Source organism: Ascaphus truei, chromosome 6 (genome assembly GCF_040206685.1).
Source record: "Ascaphus truei isolate aAscTru1 chromosome 6, aAscTru1.hap1, whole genome shotgun sequence".
In the NCBI taxonomy this organism is placed as follows: domain Eukaryota; kingdom Metazoa; phylum Chordata; class Amphibia; order Anura; family Ascaphidae; genus Ascaphus; species Ascaphus truei.
Window position 1 is genome coordinate 37690777 of NC_134488.1, and position 23223 is coordinate 37713999.

At 44.1% G+C, this 23223-nt stretch overlaps 1 protein-coding gene across 1 annotated transcript in view; it reads left to right on the forward strand.

Moving 5' to 3' along the window:
- The first annotated feature begins 230 nt into the window (after positions 1–230).
- Positions 231–23223, forward strand: part of LOC142498047 (indolethylamine N-methyltransferase-like) — a 48476-nt gene continuing 25483 nt past the window's right edge. Inside the window, exons 1-3 of the mRNA XM_075606553.1 lie at positions 231–378; positions 2725–2932; positions 5598–6003. Coding sequence (XP_075462668.1) covers positions 231–378; positions 2725–2932; positions 5598–6003 — 762 coding nt within the window. The remainder of the gene's footprint in view (positions 379–2724; positions 2933–5597; positions 6004–23223) is intronic.

Here is a 23223-nt window from a genome sequence, read left to right on the forward strand (position 1 = left end):
AAGCCAACAAATTAATAAGAAATACAATTTTGTACAATTTTAGAAGGGTCAATATATGAAATAAGAATCCTTGTGACAAAATGAAGCTCAGTTTGATCAATATTAATATCTGTTCTCATGATTTGGGAGGCATCGTATTTGATTGTTAAAAGGACTTAAAAGTATGTACAGTACAAGACGTATCCAACATCACATCAGAGGCAGCAGAAAGATTGCAGCAAAGACTTGCAATGGATTCCAATCTCCACAAACATTATCATGATGAAGAATTTGATCCAAAAGGACTTTTAGATACCTTCTTCTGTGATGAAAATGTCCCCTTAATAGATGAAAATGTGGGATTCCCTTTGAAAAAATTGCATGAAACATTCTCTTCAGGTTTGTATATTTATTGGTAACATAGAATGAATTTGTGGAAACAGACAGATATGTATATACAGAAAATAAATGCATATTTATTACACTAATACAAAAATCTATTTACTAATAATTAATAATATTTTTTATTTGCTGTACACTGTATGGGGGAGGGGTTTTGTCACTTTATTACCCACCATAACCTGTTTTGTGTCTGGCTATACCCAGAACCTGTATAGCCAGTAATAATCTGACAATGTTGAGACCAAAATAGCTAAAAAGCTGTCTGTGAGTAGGGTTACTGGCTCTGCACTTCTTTAACCCAGGCTGTGCTGAACAAGCTGTGTAATACGGCAGGTATACGCATATAAAGGCCTATGTTACAGTCGAGAAAAAGCAAAAAGTGACAAACTGAGTGCTCATTTTCCTGTCATTACCCAGAATCCCTGGCTGCAATGGAAGCACTGAATCCTATGAGATAATGGGGAAGGGCAGGCTACAGACTTGTCTGAGAGATGTGACTGTGCTCATAAGTGATATTTGTATTTGCTGTACACTGTACTGTGGAGGGCTTTGGTATATTTTTATTAACCAGAATTTGTTTTGTGGTTAATTAACTAATAATTAATAGTCAAGCCAATGATCTCTCTATGTCGGGTTTGCCTCCTGTCCCAAAAAGAAAAGAGGTTGGGGCGCTCCCTATTTGTATAGGCTTGTGATGTTGCCTGTGTGGTAGTGTGTAACCAAAGAAAGGATAGTGTATACTTGCCCTTGTTGTTTTCTGCAGCTGGACCAGTAGAGAAGATAAAGCCCGGAATCTTCTTGTAGTTGCAGTGGAGGTGGAGGGTTGGTCAGCGCACGGGATTTTGCTCAAACGTAGAGATAAGAGGATAGGAAGATATGGAACACGGTATTAGTGTTTTAGTAATCGAACGGTACAATACAGCCAAAAGAACTTTGGAATTAAAAATGTATGAAAAATATATTTTTAAAATAGCTTAAAACTCTTTGGAATTAAAGAACCTTGGTAATTAAAAGTAAATATATGAAAAAATATATTCTAAAATAGCTTAAAAATCCTTAAATAAAATCCTTAAATAAAATTTAAATGGAATTGTGTGGTTTTTTTTTTAACAGAAGCAGAATACGTGCTATATGTGGATGACTAACAGGGTGTGTTTATATAGCCTGTTGTTGGTCTGAGGTAAAAAGGGGATAATGGGGCTGGTTAGCAGAGTTTAATGCGCAGTCTTTCCTTCACGGAATGCTGCTAAAAACAATAGCTTTCTCACCCTCCTGGTGGAGGCAGTACGTGAGTTGCTTCTCTCCCGGGGGCCCAAATAGAAAGAAAAGGGCCGAACTCGGTGAGTGAGCAAAATAGAATTTATTAGGTACAGAAAACAAAGTCAAAATAACACTCACGGTACAGCTTTATGATGCTGGGCTGTTTTAAAGCTGTACCGTGAGTGTTATTTTGACTTTGTTTTCTGTACCTAATAAATTCTATTTTGCTCACTCTCCGAGTTCGGCCCTTTTCTTCCTATTTGGGCCCCCGGGAGAGAAGCAACTCACGTACTGCCTCCACCAGGAGGGTGAGAAAGCTATTGTTTTTAGCAGCATTCCGTGAAGGAAAGACTGCGCATTAAACTCTGCTAACCAGCCCCATTATCCCCTTTTTACCTCAGACCAACAACAGGCTATATAAACACACCCTGTTAGTCATCCACATATAGCACGTATTCTGCTTCTGTTCACAAAAAAAACACACAATTCCATTTAAATTTTATTTAAGGATTTTATTTAAGGATTTTTAAGCTATTTTAGAATATATTTTTTCATATATTTACTTTTAATTACCAAGGTTCTTTAATTCCAAAGAGTTTTAAGCTATTTTAAAAATATATTTTTCATACATTTTTAATTCCAAAGTTCTTTTGGCTGTATTGTACCGTTCGATTACTAAAACACTAATACCGTGTTCCATATCTTCCTATCCTCTTATCTCTACGTTTGAGCAAACTCCCGTGCGCTGACCAACCCTCCACCTCCATTGCCTCCTGTCCCGTCTTCACATTACATAACTAAGTACCAAGAGGGCTACGTATAAAGTTGTGTGTTTTCCAAATGAAATAATTAGCAACACACAGCACAGTAAGATGCTTTCAGTGAGATTAAATGTAACACAGACAATGCATCATTTAGATATACCGTATATATTCCTATTCTTATACCCTGCTGCATTTAAATGTATTCTTTTATTGTTTTGAGTTAATGTCCTGGGATGTTTTATTTATAATTTTTTTCAATTCCATAAAGCTTGTTAAATATAATGAAAGTGTGTTTTATTCTTTCTAACTTCTGGTGCAGGTCGTGTGAGAGGAGACACATTGATTGATATCTCCTCTGGCGCATCAGTTTATCATCTCCTATCAGCCAGTGATATCTTCAAAGAGATTATTGTGATAGAATTTACTGAGCCCAATATCCAGGAATTTGAGAAATGGCTTAAAAAGGATCCAGGAGCTGCTGATTGGTCATATGCAGCAAAGGCTGTTTGTGAACTAGAAGGCAACAGGTAAAATATTTCCAACTACATTATTTCAAGACAAATAATACCTGTGTGTGCCAGGAATTAAAGTTTAAAGCAAAAGAAAATGCTGCATTTTCTTTGTGGTTTAGATTGGCTTTGAGGTTTTGCAACTGAAAATAAATTGCAAAATACCAAAATGTTTAAACATAAATGTACATTATCTGTCAATTTCCACCGTGGTTAATGGTTATAGTTATTGATTGTTACTTTTGTGGGTATTTTGGGGTGAAAATTCTATCACCAGGGTAAAAAAGGTTCAAAGGTATCAAAGTTCAAAGGTTCAAAGGTATCAAAGTCTGTTGATTGCGAAAGGTGGACAAGAAACTGCACTACAGTTATCAGTGGGATTTCTTCTATGATAAATCTGGTGCAGTTTTTACACTGATTTTGTCCCTATTTTGCTGACCTTGGAATAGTCCCTGTAATGCTAAACTTGCTGCAAAACAGCAGTCTGTGAGTGACTCCAATGATTTACACTTTCATTCTTGAGCTAAAGTAACACAGGTTAGTCCTACAGAAATCTGCAATGTCCATGTCATGGGAATTATGGGAGTTTAGGTGATCCATATGGCCCCGGCACTCACTGTGCGGCCAGCGGCAGCTGCGGCTTTCCCCCTCCTCCCTTTCTCGAGTCTGCTCTCCCTCCCCCGAGTCTGCTCTCCCTCCCCCGAGTCCGCTCTCCCTCCCCCGAGTCCGCTCTCCCTCTCCGCCGAGTCCGCTCTCTCTCTCCAGCACACACCACGAGCCGAGCCCAGCCCGCTCTCCAGACTGCACGCTCTAGCAGTGCAGCACTTCCGTTTCCTAGTGCTTGCAGGCGTGCGCAGTCCTGCCTGCTCTCCGCCATGATCTGTGGTGCAGGGGGGTGAAGAGAGGTGCAGGGGGTAATGTGAGGTGAGGAGTGCAGGGGGTAATGTGAGGTGAGGAGGTGCAGGGGGGTGATGTGCAGGGGGGGTGATGTGCAGGGGGGGTGTTGTGCAAGGGGGGTGATGTGCAAGGGGGGTGAAGTGCAGGGGGATATGTGAGGTGCAGGGGGGTTGATGTGCAGGGGGGGTGATGTGCAAGGGGGGTGATGTGCAGGGGGATATGTGAGGTGCAGGGGGTGATGTGCAAAGGGGAGTGATGTGCAGGGGGATATGTGAGGTGCGGGGGGGTGAGTTGCGGGGGATATGTGAGGTGCGGGGGGATATGTGAGGTGCAGGGGGGGTGATGTGCAAGGGGAGTGATGTGCAGGGGGATATGTGAGGTGCGGGGGGATATGTGAGGTGCGGGGGGATATGTGAGGTGCGGGGGATATGTGAGGTGCGGGGGGATATGTGAGGTGCGGGGGGATATGTGAGGTGCGGGGGGGATTTGTGAGGTGCGGGGGGTATTTGTGAGGTACGGGGGAAAATGTGAAGTGCAGGGGGGGTGAAGTGCAGGGGGGGTGAAGTGCAGGGGGAGGTGATGAGCAGGGGGGTGATGTGCAGGGGGAGGTGATGTGCAGGGGGGGTGATGTGCAGGGGGGTGATGTGCAGGGGGGGTGAAGTGCAGGGGGGTGATGTACAGGGGGGTGATGTGCAGGGGGGGTGATGTGCAGAGGGGGTGATGTGCAGGGGGGGAGGTTAGGTGCAGGGGTGTGAAGTTAGGTGCAGGGGGATATGTGAGGTGCATGGGGTGATGTGAGGTGCAGGGGAGTGATGTGAGGTGCAGGGGAGTGATGTGAGGTGCAGGGGGTGAGATGAGGTGCAGGGGGTGAGGTGAGGTGCAGGGGAGTGAGGTGAGGTGCAGGGGGGAGTGATGTGAGGTGCAGGGGTGTGAGTTGCAGGGGGTGAGGTGAGGTGGTGAGGTGAGGTGCAGGGGGTGAGGTGAGGTGCAGTGGGTGAGGTGAGGTGCAGGGGTGTGAGGTGAGGTGCAGGGGAGTGATGTGAGGTGCAGGGGAGTGATGTGAAGTGTAGGGGGGTGATGTGAGATGCAGGAGGGTGATGTGAGGTGCAGGGGTGTGATGTGAGGTTCAGGGGGTGAGTTGTAGGGGGTGAGGTGAGGTGCAGGGGGTGAGGTGCGGTGCAGGGGGGTGAAGTGATGTGCAGGGGGTGAGGTGAGGTGCAGGAATGTGAGGTGCAGGGGTGTGAGGTGAGGTGAGGTGCAGGGGTGTGAGGTGAGGTGCAGTGGGTGAGGTGAGGTGCAGTGGGTGAGGTGAGGAGCAGGGGGGTGAGGTGAGGTGCAGGGGGGTGATGTGAGATGCAAGGGGGTGGAATGTGTGTGATGTGGAGGGTGAGTATTTTGTATGATGTGGAGGGTGAGTGTTGTGTATGGGTGGGGGGAGAGATGTAGGTGTGAGAGATGGGGAGTCACAAACGTTGATGATGAGAGGTGCTGGGGGAGAGATGAGGATGAGGATGAGGAGAGGTGCTGGGGGACAGATGAGGATGAGGATGAGGAGAGGTGCTGGGGGAGAGATGAGGATGAAGATCATGAGAGGTGCTGGGGGAGAGATGAGGATGAGGATGATGAGAGGTGCACACACATACATACATACATACACACACACACACACACACACATACATACATACATACATACACACACACACACACACACACATACATACATAAATACATATATATATATATATATTCACACACTACTACAAGTATTTTGTGTTTAATTTCAGAGAGGAATGGCAGGTAAAGGAAGACAAAGTAAGAAGAGCCGTCAAACAGGTTGTAAAATGGGATGTTTCTAAAGACAATCCTCTAGACCCTGTCGTCTTGCCACAAGTGGACTGTGTGCTCAGCCTTTGGGTGCTACATGTTATTAGCAAAGACAGGGATGCTTACCGGAGAAACTTGAGAAAATTGACATCACTACTGAATATTGGGGGTCACATGTTACTCTTTGGGGCATTTAATATGACTTATTATAAGATTGGTGAGCACAAGTTCTTTATCCTGTCATACGATGAGATATTTTTAAGAGAGGCTCTCAGGGATGCAGGGTACGTCATTGAGAATATGGATGTGCTCCCCAGCAGGAAGGGCTGTGATATGTTAGATTATGAACACCTTGTGTATGTTACAGTATAGCGCGCAAGGAGAGGGAGGTTTAATGATCTAATTCTGGAAGATTAATATTTAAATAGGAGAGACAATTAAGAATATGTATTTATTATTACATGATTCCTCCATTTACAATGCCCAACAGGACATTTCCATATATTAAAAAAACTGTATAATCAAAAAAATGTTTCTTTATTTTCTTCTGTCTGCGCACAATACCTTTTGAATGAAAAAATCAATATCAATATGTGAGGATACATATAAAATAAATAAAAATAATCTTTGAAATAGTAAATGTTTGCAAAGTGCATTCAGGGGCTGGGGAATTGCTGAGGAAATGTTGCATTGTTTTTTCTCTCATGTTCTTTCAGACGCGGAAATATTCCTGATAAGAATACAACGTTTTACTGCTCAGACTTATTATATAAAAAAAAAGTATTTCAAAGTACAATATTTAATGCCCTTTTCCTGTTCTTAAGGATTGAAATAGTTGCATAACAGTTGTTTGAAAAGACATACGCCCTCACAGTTCAACCTCAGCATTGTGTATACTTAGGATGAGGTCCGCAGTACATACTAAGCCCATACAGCCTGTAGGAAGAATATACATGGAATGAAAGAAATGCCCATTCTTAGAACAAGTGTTTATTCTAAACATACAGTACGTGGATTACACAGACCTCAGGCAACTGCTTAAACCACATGGCTACCTTACTACTGTCAGTTTCCACATGCATCCTCTAGTAAACACTATACAGTACAAATGAGCTGTGAGTGGATGTTACCATGATCCTCAGAGATACAGCATGTGGTCCATTCTCTGCCAGATATGTGCGCAACAACTGATGCTTTGTAATAGGAAATAAATCACAATTTGTTTTTGAAGTTCACAAACTGGAATTTATCCAAAAAATGTATTGTTCAAAGAGGACGAATATTTAATTTACATTCAACTAAAGTACTGCAATAAGTAAAGAACCAATATTAATACAACACATCCAGCTTGACCTGATTTCCCGCTTGGTGAGCCTTTCCCGCCTACCTGCCTTCTGCTTTCTGCGTTCCACGTTGGAGGCCCTCTCGTCGCTATTCTGGCCGCCATGACGGGGCCACGAGGTAGGTGGGATCTTTTTTTACAGGGCAAATTGCAGCGTTGCTTCAGGTGGGTAGCGTTCGTTTTGTGGGTCCACGGGCACGGGCAACATGGGCACATAGAGTCTATCGGCGTATTCGCCAGGGGCCGATGCAGCCCCGAGGAACTTAACTATATTAACTGTGCAACTTAGGGTCTTTTATTAAACAGGGTAGTCTTAGTGCTGCCTCAACCTTAGTCGGTCCCTCCCTTGGTCGGACTCCCCACGGTGGTCCAGGAGGGTCCCGGGGCTGGCTCTTCAGGATCCTTGGCTGTGGCACTGGGCGCTGCACCCAGCCCAAGTTTCTGGAGGAATTTCGTCCCTTCCTCGGGGGATTTCAGCTGCATGGCGCGGCCATTACGAACCACCACAAGGCCAAAAGTAAAGGTCCAGCAGTAGCAGACCGCCTTCTCCCTCAGTACCCTCGTGATGGGCCACAGGCCCCTCCGGCGGGCCAGGGTGGTGGGTGAAAGATCGTGGAACACCGCGATCTTGGCACATTCAAATTCCATGAAAGGTGAATTCCTTGATCACTGCAGTACCTCTTCTCTGGTTCGGTAGTGATGTAGGCGCACTATGATGTCTCTTGGTAGTTCGGTAGGTTGAGGCTTAGAGCGGAGTGCTAGGTGACACCGGTCCATAAGTAACTTGTCCTTTGGGGATTCCGGGCAGATATGCTCCAACCATCTCCCCATGAATTCTTCACAGTCTCCTATACTTTCAGGGATCCCCCGGAGGCGCACATTATTGCGGCGGTCCCTATTTTCTGCGTCCTCTTGCTGATCGCGTAGCTCATTAATCTGAGTTTGTAGGTCCACCGCTTTTTTGGTGCCTTTTTGGATTGCATTGGTGTTCGTGTCGACCCGCACCTCCAGCTCTTAGGTCCGGGTCCCTAGGCCTCCCACCTCTTTAGCCAGGGCTCGTATCTCTGCCTGCAATACATCTTTTAAGTCCTGGTAAATCCTCTCTATATCACACCTTCTGACTGGTAAAAGCCCCTGGTCACTCGGATCTCCTTCCTCCTCCGATTCGGAGCCCGTTCTGGATGCGGGGGCCATTGCTGTGGCCGCTCTGCGGAATCTCCCCTCTCCAAAGTTCTTGGGCAGGCCCTTCTTTCCTGGGGTCTTTGCTGTTCTTTTGGACATCCTGGGGCTAGTGTGCAGCGTTTGGGATATTTTCCACCTGTTTTGCTGGTTACAGTAGAGGCAACTCTTATTCGAACAAAAACCAGTGGCAATTCCCCCAAAAAAACAGGAAACACCCAGGTACATGCTGGGTACATGCCTTAAACTTTCCTTAAACTAGCCCCAGCATTTCTGCATTGATTAATGGCCTATCAGATTAACAGCGGGGGTCCCTGGCAGTCCCATTCAAACTGAATCGGACTGCCAGGGATCCCTGCTGTGTTAATCCTATGGGTCGTTAGTCAATGCAGAAATGCCTTAAACGTGCCTCAAACTAGCCCAGAACATACCCAGCACATACCCAGCACATACCCAGAATGTAACCCGGCTAGTTTACGGCAAATGCTAGAATAAACGTTGCCTCTACTGTATATTCGTTTTTTGTGCTTGTAAATGTCAGAGCGGGGCACGGAGCTATAGAACTGTGCTGCCATGCTGTCTGACCTCGCGCATGCGCTCTCCTTAAGGTGGGTTTTAAAGGTGGATAGAGAGAGTGCAAGTCGGGTACTGAGGGGAAGGGCATTCCAGAGGTGTGGGGCAGTCAGTGAAAAAGGTTTTAGGCGGGAGAAGGCTTTAGATACAAAGGGGGTAGAAAGAAGACATCCTTGAGAAGAACGCAAGAGCCTGGATGGTACATAACGAGAAATTAGGGCTGAGATGTAAGGAGGGGCAGAAGAGGGTAAAGCTTTAAAAGTGAGGAGAAGAATGGAGTGTGAGATGCGGGATTTGATCGGAAGCCAGGAGAGGGATTTCATGAGGGGAGACACGGAGACAGATCTAGAAAAGAGTAGAGTGATTCTGGCAGCAGCATTTAGGATAGATTGTAGGGGAGACAGGTGAGAGGCAGGAAGGCCGGACAGCAGGAGGTTACAGTAATCAAGACGGGAGAGAATGAGGGCCTGAGTCAGAGTTTTAGCAGTCGAGCAACAGAGGAAAGGGCGTATCTTTGTTATATTGCGGAAGAAAAGCGACAAGTTTTAGAAATGTTTTGAATGTGAGGGGCGAATGTGAGAGAGGAGTCGAGTGTGACCCCTAGGCAGCGTGCTTGGGCTACTGGGTGAATGATCATAGTTCCAACAGTAATGTGGAAGGAGGTAGTAGGGCCGGTTTGGGAGGAAGTATGAGGAGCTCTGTTTTAGCCATGTTGAGTTTTAGGTGGCGGAGGGCCATCCAGGATGATATTCCTGGAGACATTCAGAAACTTTGGTTTGTAAAGCAGGTGTAAGGTCTGGTGTTGAAAAGTATATTTGTGTGTCGTCATCATAGAGGTGATAATTAAACCCAAAAGATGTTATTAGGTCACCTAGAGAGAGTGTGTACGGAGAAAAGAGAAGAGGTCCCAGGACAGAGCCCTGGGGTTCCCCCACAGAGAGATCAATAGAGGAGGAGGAGGTGTTAGCAGAAGAGACACTGAAAGTACGATGGGAGAGGTAGGATGAAATCCAGGATAGAGCTTTGTTCAGAATATCAAGAGTATGGAGAATGTGAAGGAGAAGAGGGTGGTCCATGTGTCAAATGCTGCAGAGAGGTTGAGTAGTATGAGCAGAGTGTAATGACAGCAGCAGCATGGAGGTCTTTGGCCGCATGGAGGTCGTCAGTTATTTTAGTGAGGGCTGTTTCCGTGGAGTGAGCAGTGCGGAAGCCAGATTGTAGAGGGTCTAGGAGAGAATAGTTGTTGAGAAAATGGAGCAAGCGAGAGAATACAAGACGTTCAAGGAGTTTAGAGGCAAAAGGCAGGAGGGAGACAGGTCGATAGTTAGAAAGACAGGTAGGGTCAAGCTTGCTGTTTTTGAGTAATGGCATGACTGTTGCATGTTTGAAGGAGGATGGAAAGGTTCCAGAGCAAAGGGAGGAGTTAAAATGTGTGTGATCATAGGGATTATAGTAGGAGCAAGAGGTTTTAGGAGATGGGAGGGAATTGGTTCAAGAGGGCAAGTGGTAGAGGGAGAAGAGGCGATCAACAGCGACACATCCTCCTCTGAGACAGTGGAAAAAGAGTCAAGGAAGGCAGGAGGAGAGTTAGGAAGATGTGTAGGATGGGAGGATGAAACAGAGGGGATGTTCTGATGTATGGATTCCACCTTTTCCTTAAAATAGTCAGCAAAGTCCTGAGCGGAGATGGAGGAAGGAGAGGCAGCTGAGGGTGGTTTGAGTAGAGTATCAAAGACAGAGAACAGTCGGCGTGGGTTAGACTTGTGCATGTTGATTAGTGAAGAAAAGTAGGCTCCTTTAGCTAGTGAGAGGGCAGAGTTGAAACAGGATAGAATAAATTTGTAGTGAAGGAAGTCTGCGAGAGTATGAGATTTCCTCCAGAGACGTTCAGAGGAACGAGTGGAGGAACGCAGCATGCACGTGTGGGAATTTAGCCAGGGTCTAGGGTTAGAAGGGCGAGTGCGGCAGAGAGAAAGCGGGCATGTAGATCAAGAGAGGAGAACAAGGCAGAGTTGTAGTTCCTGACCAGGTTGTCAGGGCCTGTAGCAGAGCTGAGAGAGGAGAGGGAGAAGCGTAAAGTGGACTCAAAGTAAGTGAATAGAGCGCAGGTTTCTGCAGAACCGGAGGGTAGATGGAGGTGGAGAAGGGGAGAAGCGAGATAGAGAGAATGAGATGAGGTGATGGTACGAGAGAGGAAAAGGGGAAATGGAGAAATCGGAGAGAGAGAAGTTTTTAGTGAAAACCATGTCTAAGTAGTGGCCATCCTTGTGGGTGCTGGCTGCAGTCCACTGTTGAAGGCAAAAAGAAGAGGTTAGAGAAAGAAAGATGGAAGCCCAAGGGAGAGAGGGGTCATCAAAGTGGCAATTGAAGTCCCAAAGAGAAGAACAGGGGAGTCTGAGGAGAGAAAGAAAGAGAGCCAGGATTCAAAGTGAGAGAGAAAGGCAGAAGGGGGATGAGTAGAGGTAGGTAGGCGGTAGATGACCGCCACATGGACAGGGACAGGAGAGAAGATCTGGACAGTGTGAACCTCAAAGGAGGGAAAAGCAAGAGATGGAGGAATAGGAAGGGCTCGATAACGGCAGAGAGAGGAGAGCAGGAGCCCCACACCTCCACCCCTGCCATCAGGGCGCGGAGTGTGGGAGAAGGAAAGGCCACCGTAGGAGAGGGCAGCTTCCAGAGCAGAGTCAGACTGAGTGAGCCAGTTTTCAGTTATAGCAAAGAGAAGCAGGGAGTGAGAGAGAAAGAAGTCATGCACAGAGAGGAACTTGTTAGAGAGGGAGCGAGCATTCCAAAGGGCACAGGAGAAAGGGAGAGAGGAGGGAGGGTGGCAGGGGATGGGTATGAGGTTGGAGGGGTTAACACCAGAAGGAGTAGAAGTTGCATGTGGGAGGCGAGGACGAGAGCACGTAGAAATAAGGCAGGGACCAGGATTGGGAGAGATATCCCCAGAAGCAAGGAGGAGAAGCATGGAAAGAAAGAGAATGTGTGAGGATGATTTGTAGGGGTGTGTTTTAGTGCAGGGTGTATAGCTGTGTGGTGACAGAGGGCGCAGGTAAGAAAGGAGTTCAGGTGAACTGAGAAGTGGGGAAGAAAGGAGAGATATAGATATATGAATAGAGTTAGAGACATAAGGAAACTGGTGGAAGGAAGTGCATAATTTGAAAATAAGTGAGGTTACAGCAAATATAAAAAATAAAGGCGGCATCACAGCAATAGTTAAGTGTTGAGATGTGCAGTCTGGGATAGATGATATCCTCCTTTCCAACGTAGTTCAAATGCAGGAATCAGAAGCAGTAGAGGTTGTCCACTTTTCCACTTCTTTTTGAACTTCCTTTTTAAACTTCATAACAACTACTTGAAACATATCTACTTAAGAGCATATCTGCTTAGGAGCATGGCTCACACATACCTGTGAGTACACAAACAGCCTTTGCTGCATATGACCAATCAGCAGTTCCTGGATCCTTTTTAAACCATTCCTGGATATTGGGCTCAGTAAATTCTATCACAATAATCTCTTTGAAGATATCACTGGCTGATACTGTAAGTGATGATAAACTGTTGGGCCAGAGGAGATACTGCTGCGGCAGCTTTAATTCTAACAATGCACTGTTTTTTGCCTGGCTTGTTCCTGGAATGCGACGCTCTTCACCTGGCACATGCCGCGTTCATTTTGCGTTCACAGCCACGGGTCATGCCCGGCTGACGCGCGGTTGATGGGTTTATTGATAATGGTTCGGATTTAATAGGCTGCAATGCTTCGCGTGTCCACCAGATGGCATTTATTCATGAATTGTAATGCGCATGCGCTTCAGTAATGTGTCGGCTTGCAGGTGTTTCGTTTAAAAAAGATACTGTACCACAGTGTGCCATTGTAACTTGGCCTTGAGACTGAAGGAAGAAGTTGCAAAAATGTATCAGTTTAGGCTTTTCATATTAAAGAAAGACAAGGACCAGTTTCGGTTACAGTATTCTCCAGAGACTCGCCCGCCATGAGTGTTCAAGTGCAGCCCGCTTTCCAAAAACCCGACAGAAGTTACGCGTATTTGATATGGGCCGCGATTAATGCAACAGAGGATAAGATGGCAACAGTTTTCAAATTTATCAGTATTTTATTGAAAACTATGACTTTTACAAATTTTCGCCAACTCCTCATACGTGGAAGCGTGCAATAAGGAAAAGGTTATGTAGCGATCCCTGTTTTCATCGTATTGAGCCACAATTTGTTGGAGGGTATTGGTGTGTATCACCGGATTTTTCCGGTATCTATGATCATGAAGGCGGCAAAAGGCGAAGGGTCGTGTTAAAACCAACTAACAAACGACAGTCTCTGCCAAGCAATGCACCGGCACCGGTTTCCAATGACAGTCCCGCCGTCAGTGACAACCCTGAGCCTGAGGCTGAGTTTGATTTTGCGTGCAGTTTCGATGAAGCTTGCATGTACCTAAGCAATTTCCAGCCTCACCTGCTAACTACAGGTGGGCTAGTCCCGCTGCAAACTATCGACGTGGATGATCAAGAAAGCTGGACCGGCAGTGGACCGGCGCCGGCGCCAGCTGAATGGGAAATACTATGGTGAGTATTGTTGCCGTATTATTTTCTGTGTTTTTTTTATTTTGACAATACTGTATAAATATCGGATGCGATTCCAAAATCAAGCGATTCTCCTGTAAGCAATATCATTAGCTGAGCGGCTTCTACAGTACTGTACTGCAGATACAGAACAATTGGTGGAACGCTAGGTGCATGCGCATGTGAACAGGAGAAAATTATTGGTGGGGCTGGCTGGGTACTTCTTTAGGGGGCTGACCATTACTGTACATTAAAACTTTTCTTTTTGTTTTTCCTCAGAAAAGAAAACGGCTAATGGGGGGATTTCGATGGATAATATCGCGTTGTGTGACAATGCCTGCACATTGCTGAATCGGATTTAAAACCCCACGTCTACAGTTTTTTTGCCCTTGTTCCGGCCGTACAGTATACTGTGTAATAAACCCGAAAAAATAAAACTATGCCTTTATTCTCCATGTACAGTATCATTTACATTATGTGTGTTCTACAGTATACAGTGCCAGGTTCCTAACATCTATGGGCAAAATAATTTTATTTCTAGGTGCCCTAGAACAGAAGTTCCCACGCCAATTGGCGGTGAACTTGACCAAGGCCCTAGTTCCCATGCCAATTGCGCGATTACCCTGACTCCGTTCTGTTGCCACGAGAGGGTCGCTATTTGCCATGCAACCCTGCCTGAATTAGGACTACATGGTGACCAAATCTGGGCCCTCTAGGTTGAACAGAACCGGAGTTATGGGTTCCAGGTTTCTGCTCATTCTGACTTAGCCGCTTCAAAGCAGAGCGGCTTTCTCTGCCATTACGGTCAATGATAGGACCCTTCTCGCCGGTGTGACCCTTTCTCGCCGCCATTACTGGTCGGACCCTGTTGGGGTCGAGTGAGGGGGTTCCTAACATCTATAGGCAAAATTAATTTTATTTCTAGGTGCTCTAGAACAGAATTTCCCACGACAATTGCCCTAGTTCCCACGCCATTTGCGCGATCATTGCGCTTTTTTGACAATGTTGCCGATCTTGCGGCTTTGCGGTCTGGCAGTAAAAAAACAGTGCTGTAAGCCTCGACATTTGTTACACTGTCAAAGGAGCAAATGGAAACAATGTAAGACAAATCAACATGTTCTTTTATTGGTGGAGTCAGTACAAAAACATTTATTTACAAATACTGTACAATGTTGAAACATTTTAAGTGTACAGCAATTCAACACATCAACAGGTGTATGGTTTACTGCTACAGTACATGTGTGAAAACATTTGTCAGTCAGTATGGTTTACAGTCACATGTTTTACATACAAAACAGTACATTCTTTTATATCTTTAAAATATAAATATTGAAATATATAAATATTATTTAAAATTATCCGGTCTGTTTGTCTCAGCGGGTTGAAATTTGCATGGTCCTCATGCAGAAGGACCCTTGCCATAGTGGCAAAATATCAGCCTTCCACGTCCCCCAGAACCGGAGATCCAAACATACAGTTTAAAAGCACATTACAAAAGTGGCTTTTTTCTGCCATGCAAGTCAATGGCAGAAACCTAAACTTTACCATTACCCTGACTCTGTTCTGTTGCCACGAGAGGGTTGCTATTTGCAATGCAATCCTTCCTGAACTAGGACTACATGCTGACAGAATCTGGGCCCTCTAGGTTTAATAGAACCGGAGTTATGGGTTCCAGGTTTCTGCTCATTCTGACTTAGCCGTTTCAAAGCAGCGCGGCTTTCTCCGCCATTACGGTCAATGATAGGACCCTCCTCGCCGACGTGACCCTTTCTCGCCGCCATTACTGGTCGGACCCTGTTGGGGTCGAGTGAGAGGGTTCCTAACATCTATGGGCAAAATGAATTTTATTTCTAGGTGCCCTAGAAAAGAAGTTCCCACGCCAATTGCGCGATTATTGCTCTTTTTGACAATGTTGCCGATCTTGCGGCTTTGCGGTCTGGCAGTCAAAAAACAGTGCAGTATGCCTCGACATTTGTTACACTGTCAAAGGAGCAAATGGAAACAATGTAAGACAAATCAACATGTTCTTTTATTGGTGGCATCAGTACAAAAACATTTATTTACAAATATTGTACAATGTTGAAACATTTTAAGTGCACAGCAATTCAACACATCAACAGTACAGTCCTAGAGGGCAGCAAACAGGGCAGGTTTTCAGGGCAACCTTAAAAACCGTGCCTGTTTTCGGCCCCCAGGGACTGGAGTCGTGCATGTCCTGTGTAAAAAAACACACAACAACATCTCCTTTTTTAAGTACAGCAGGTACTGTAGGGCAAAACATGTACAGTACAATACAGTTCAGCACAACAATATGGTCTCACAGAAAGTCCTCCACATTGTCCATCCATGGCCGGCACCTTGCATGGCGCAAAACGCCATTAATGCAGTCTCGAACGCCTTTCATTACAGGATCTGTAACTGCATAAAAGTGCCGCATTTCATCCACAATGTTTTTCCTTAAATTGACAGGAAGCGCCTTTTTTACGCGATTCCCATCGTAGTTCACTCTGAAGGCCCACTCGCAGTACAAAGAGTAGGGAACATTGTGCTTAAATATGAACAAGGCATACTTGTGGAGTGCACCAGCACTCTTCACCCTATACTTCTCCCTGAGCGCCGGTGGCAGATCGCACAGGGTGATGTCGGGCACCGTATCGATGCGAGCGGGTGTAGGTCTTTTGGGAGTGGGTGTGCTTGAGGCGACGGGCGATGGTAGGTTGTCTGGGAGGAAGCTTTCCTATGGTCTAGGTCGCCGTCTTGTCTCCGGGCGTGGTCTTGACGGTGTTGTCATGTCCTCCTCAACGGCATACATGTACACTACATCTTCTGGTGAAGGGGGTGCGCTTGGTGATGGAAGGGGGTCAAAGGTCCCATTCATCACATCCATTTCACCCCCCTGCTCCGGCATCGGGGAAACAGGGGCATTAGCACCGAGCAAATAATGTATGCCCACTATGTCAGCCTCTATCTTCTCCATCCGTCGATCTATCCGTTGATCCATTTGTAGCATCCGCTGCTCCACATTTAACATGGTCTCCAGAAGCAGATCTATCTTTGCTAGCACAATAGAATTCCCGGGGAAATCCACACTTATCCCATTCAGCATCCGGTCTAACAAGCTGCTTCTTGTGCATGGCGTCTGGACATCTGGGGGGATGGGTGCAACGGAGGATGAGATGGGGGTTCCATGGACAGAAGCGGCATCGACATCGAGGAAGAGTGGAGGAGGTGACCTGTGGATACCCGGTAGAGGAGAAACGGCAGCGTCGTCGAAGAGAGATGGAGAAAGTGACCTCTCCAGAGGGATGGAGAAAGTGATTTCCGGGCGAGAAGCAGAGTCGTCTAAGCGCAAAGGAGACAGTGACCCGTGGATTTCAGAGGCGGCAGCGTCGTCGGATGGAACCGGAGAAGATGGGGGTGGAGAAGACGGGCCAGCTACAGCAGAGTCGTCGAAGCATATGTGAGGAAGTGGTCTGCGGGTTCGATGGGTTGGCTCCCATTCATTTTGCGTCGAGAGTACATCACCGTATATCTTCTTCACATAATGAGGCTTATGTCTGAGAAAATCCTTAGCCTTTGGGGTCAGCAGAAGGTTTTCTTTATTGGCCTTAGCCTGTCGCTTTGGCCTTGGCGTGGAAATGACAATAGCCTTTCGCTTTTTCAGCATGACAGGCACAGCAGAGGCGAGTGGGTTCCTGCGTCCATAGAATCGGGGTTGCTCCATGGAAGCAGGTGGCACAATGCAGTATCTGGACAAGGGCAAGTTCAGATAAAGATCATGGAGTTGTGGGCTAAGCAAAGTGTGTAACCTTTAATGCATGGCGACCAGGTACAGGTGTTGAAAGTGGGCGTACTCTAATGTGAGTCATTACCGTATAAATACACCATCCATTTTGTGTATTGACTGCACATAGAATACACATCGACTAAACATCGAATATACATTCTAGTATTTGTATTTCTTTCTACTCACAGCAATGCCTGTTAAAAAGATTTCAAAGGAGCTCAGCATGCGAATTAAGGAGATGTACACGAGCGGACACCGAATTGCAGATATCCAGCGCTGGCTAGCTACTTCTGACCTCGTTGTGCCATCAACCACCGTGTGCTATCATGCATACAAAAAAAACAGAGACCGCAAAAGGGCACCAAGTGTAACTAACGCAACAAAAAAAACTTAACAAAAAAAAATATATAAAACTGTACGTGCTGTACTGTTCATACAATACAGTACAGTACATCTACAGTACAGTTCTGTATCTACTGTAATACTGTTGTTATTTCTGTTGATTTATATTACAACATAGTTTGTATATTTATAGTACAACAGTATACATTTTTTGTATATTTCTATTTATCGTACAACGGTATATATAGGGTGTATATTTATATTTATATCACAACAGTATATATATTTTGTATATTTATATTTATAGAACAACAGTATATATATTTTGTATATTTATATTTATAGTACAACAGTGTACATTTTTTGTATATTTCTATTTATCGTACAACGGTATATATAGGGTGTATATTTATATTTATACAGTATTACAACATTATATTTATATACATTTTATATTGCTGCATATTAATAAAACAATATATTTTCTTTACATTGTAGGGAGACAACTCTTCTGGTGGACAAAATAAGTGAGGAGAATGATGAGAGGAGTGCATTAAGGGTTAAAAACACTCTGCAGGAAAAGCACAATCTGACTGTATCCGAGAGCAGCATAAAGAAGATGAGACGCAGCATTGGATGTAAATATGGATGTGTGAGGTTACTACTGGACAGTACAGGAGGTAAAAGTGTTGTTTAGCAAACTGTACTGTACTGTACTGTGCCGCTAAAATTTTTTATTCCTTGTCATTACAGAGCGTACCCCATGATACGGGACACAAACACAATCAAAAGAGTGGTGCAGGACAAGGCATGGATCGAGAGTGGGGAGACTTTCCAGGATTGCATCTTCACTGATGAGTCTACTGTGTCGCTGGAGAGTTTTGCAAGCTTTGCATTCCACAAAAAAGGCTGTATATCTTTGAAGCCGCGGCCAAAACACCCTGTGAAGCTGCATGTGTGGGGTGCCATCTCTAGGCGTGGACCGGGTTGCATTGTCATCTTTGAAGGTAAAATTTATCAAATATAATGTCGCCCAATGCACTGTACTTTACTAGTGTTGCGTTACTGTATGCACTGTACTGTACTATTGTGCAGTTTTTTGAGCACTTTTCTTTTCTTGCTATAGGAATCATGAATAAAGCTTTCTTCCAAGACAACATTGTGCCCGAGATCACACGCGATGCAATACATCACACGCGAGTTCCCCAATGGTCACCGCTTCTACCAGGACAACGATCCAAAGCACACCGCATCAACAGCGCATATCCTTGAGCGCGGTATCAACTGGGTGAAGACGCCAGCGGAGTAAGTGCGGTAACCGTGTCTCATTTTTTTACCACTGTTTTTACTGTGTACTGTATCTCTTAAACTAATTGTCCTTTTTTTCCAATGACAGATCGCCAGACTTCAATCCGATCGAAATGGTCTGGCATCAGCTGAAGGACCATATCCGGAAAGTGGTGAAACACTCCAAAAAGGACGAGTTGTTGAAAGGCATAATGAGTTTTTGGAACAATGTACTCACCGTGGAACGCTGCAATAAATATATAGACAATATTGCCACTGTGTTGCCCATTGTCATCGCGCGTAATGTGCAAGCATCAGGAAAGTAGTACTGTGCTGTAGTATTGTAAGTACAGTATGATACAGGTAAGGATGGCACAGATTTTTTCTTTCCAGATAGTCAGAGTATACAGTAGTTAGTTTTTCTTTACAGAGAGAGCAGCACCAGCCATCAGGTTACAGTACATAGAATTTAACAGTAGTCAGAGTATACAGTAGTTCCAGTATACAGTAGACTAGTTTGACAGTACTACAGTAACTGCCTACTAACTGCTCAATTTTTTTCTTTCCAGAGAAGAAGCACCAGCCACCTACAGTAGTTCTACACATCACACAATGCCATAATACAGTACGCACATACAGTACAGTACATTAACTGCACTAATTTTTTGTTTTCTTGTCGTTTCAGGAAAAAAGGGTGGCCTAGGGGAGGTGGGTTTTTGTGTCCAGTCTAATCTGTTTGTACAGTAAAATGTACAGTATATAAACAGCAGTAATGATGTACACAAAACCTCTCCTCTCTCAATGAACTACTGTACTGTAGACAGAATGAGGAAAAGATAAAGACGGAAAAAATAATATTACTATACAGTATACAGTATACTGTATACAGTATATATACTATACAGTACATTACAGTATATATTATTAAACAATATTCTTATAAATGTGCATTATTCATGTTTCCCCATGTTTTACAAATGTTTCCTAAATGGTTATCCAATTTCCATCTGCCAAAAGAACTTAATAAAGACAGCAATATGAATTATTCATGATTATTTTTATATTTGTATTTTTTGGGTCCTGACAAAATAAAATAAATATTTATTTACTTTCCTGCTAATCATAATCATTGAAAAAACCACCCCCCCACCCGACAGTACAGTGTAAGAATATGGCTAGGGACGGATTAAAATAACAATGACTACAGTAACTGCAGGAAATGAATGACTCTGGAGGTGTGTGGCTAAAATAGTTAACAGTACTGTAATTTCAAAAGGCAGTTCATCATAATAATTTGATCAATAAACCCCCAAATACAGTACATAAAAAGGAAGTCACTTTAACTCCCTGTGCCTCAGACACCAAAAACAAACAGTAGATTTTCTATATACAGTATATATATTATTAATTAATATTCATATAAATGTCCATTTTTCATGTATCTCCATGTTTTACAAATGTTTTGTAAATGTTTCTCCGATTTCAATCTGCCAGAAGAATTTAATAAAGGCTGCAGTATGTATTATCCATGATTATTGTTATCTTTGTATTTTTTTTTCCCTGATGAAATATAATAAATATTTATTCACATTCCTGGTTATCGTAATCATTGACAACAACCACCCCCCCCCCCGACAGTATAGTGTAAGAATGAATTAAAAAACAACATGAATCAGTTAATGGTTTTTTTACTCTCAATTCTCACAATGCTGTGCACATCAGATTTACATTTCAAATTCGAGAGGGGAGGGATTTTCCAAAGCGTTACCGTCAACAAAGCCTGTAAGGGTTGGGGGGGGATGGTGTGATTAAACGCAGGTGCACTGAGGCTCTGTAGCTCGGCTATGGACGGATTAAGAACACAATGGCAATATTCAAAAGATTAACGACTCTGTGGAGAGAGGGGGTTGGTAGGGTAGGGTGACTCATGTGCTCTAAGCAGCAAGCTCCCATCTCTAAAAGGATTAGAGTAAACGCAGACGCAGTCAGCCGATTGACGCTTGGCTAGGGATGGATTAAAAACACAATGACTACAGTAACTGCAGGAAATGAATGACTCAGGAGGTGTGTGGCTAAAATAGTTAACAGTACTGTAATTTCAAAAGGCAGTTCATCATAATAATTTGATCAATAAACCCCCAAATACACCCCCAAATACAGTACATATAAAGCAAGTCACTTTAACTCCCTGTGCCTCAACATTGTACTGTATTTGTAAATAAATGTTTTTGTACTGACTCCACCAATAAAAGAACATGTTGATTTGTCTTACATTGTTTCCATTTGCTCCTTTGACAGTGTAACAAATGTCGAGGCTTACTGCACTGTTTTTGTACTGCCAGACCGCAAAGCCGCAAGATCGGCAACATTGTCAAAAAAGAGCAATGATCGCGCAATTGGCGTGGGAACTAGGGCAATTGGCATGGGAAATTCTGTTCAAGGGCACCTAGAAATAAAATTCATTTTGCCTATAGATGTTAGGAACCCCCTCACTCGACCCCAACAGGGTCCGACCAGTAATGGCGGCGAGAAAGGGTCACGCCGGTGAGGAGGGTCCTATCATTGACCGTAATGGCGGAGAAAGCCACGCTGCTTTGAAATGGCTACAGTATGTCAGAATGAGCAGAAACCTGGAACCCATAACTCCGGTTCTGTTCAACCTAGAGGGCTCAGATTCGGTCACATGTAGTCCTAGTTCAGGCAGGATTGCATGGCAAATAGCGACCCTCTCGTGGCAACAGAACAGAGTCAGGGTAATCGCGCAATTGGCGTGGGAACTAGGGCCTCGGTCAAGTTCACGCCCCATTGGCATGGGAACTTCTGTTCTAGGGCACCTAGAAATAAAATTAATTTTGCCTATAGATGTTAGGAACCCCCTCACTCGACCCCAACAGGGTCCGACCAGTAATGGTGACGGGAAAGGGTCACGCCGGCGAGGAGGGTCCTATCATTGACTGTAAAGGCGGAGAAAGCCATTTCAAACCAGCGTGGCTAAGTCAGAATGAGCACAAGGTATTAGACTTCAAAGACAACAGCTCGCAAATGCCCCCATGAGTTTTTACAAGGCATTGCAGTATTGCAGACAGCGAAAATTAAATGCTTAAATCACGGGCGCGAAAATAACGCAATTCACTCCGGGCAAAAACGACACAAAACCGCACATAACCGGGATAATCTGAAATTCGCGGAGCTAACCGAGTTAGAATAAAGGGTGTCACCACTGTATCAATCAATGTGTCTCCTCTCACACGCCCTGCACCAACAGTTAGAAAGAATAAAATACACTTTCATTATATTTAACAAGCTTTTTTGGTATTAAAAAAACAACAACTTCCTATTATTCGAATACAATTTAAAAAAGCAGCAGGTAATGAGAATATGAGTATGTAGTTATATATATAAATGACACATTATCTGTGTTACATGTTATCTCACAGAAAGCAATTTACAGTATGTTGCTAACTATTTCAGGTAAGCAAACGCCTTTTAGACACAATACACATTTAATTTAGAAAACAGATGTCTTGGTATTTAATTACTTAATGTGAAGATGGGGGTGGGAGGCAAATCACATACTGTATATAGAGTGTATTGGCTTGACATTTAATTATTAGTAATTTTTTATGGGACACACACTCTCTCGCAGATTATTCTTCCTTTCCTGTGTTCAGTTGTGCTCCAACCTTCCTACACTGCTTTGCTGTCACCTTTGGAAGACCGGATGCACCTACCAGAGGAGGTATATCATGAAGACCATCCAGATGTGAGTAATACTACTCTTTACACCTTTTTACTGCTCCACAGCGATATATCTGACTGGACACTAGATAGTGGGAGTTGTTACTTATCTTCGTGGAACTCCATCCAGGCCATCGTGTCATAGTGGAAGTAGGTGTCATATCCAATTAGGATTATTGGTCTATCATTTTCCTGATACTCCCAGGATCTTCACAGGTGGACAAATTATGTTAAGGACTCTTTGTTGTTTTGATCTGTGTTTTTGAGCACCATACAGCATTTTTTACGTTGTAACTATTTCAGGTAAGCAAACGCCTCTTAGACACAATACACATTTAATTTAGAAAACAGTTGTCTTGGTATTTAATAACTTAATGTGAAGATGGGGGTGGGAGGCAAATCACATACTGTATATAGAGTGTATTGGCTTGACATTTAATTATTAGTAATACAAAAATGATTAGTAAATACATTTTTATATTAGTGTGATAAATACAGTATGCATTCATTTTCTGTAAATAAAAATAACAGTATGTCTCCACAAATTCATTCTATTACAACAATACATATTCAAACCTGAAGAGAATAGTTCATGCAATTTTCAAAATTCATGGGCCTCAAACCATCCCGGGATTAAAGAATGCAAACGGGCCAATTGGATTACTGCGGAAATATGGGCATTTGGTTGCTGAGGAGGGAGACTTTACTAAGGAGAGCTATGTGGGACAGCTGGTGGGCACTTTTTCACGTGGTTTTAATTGACTTT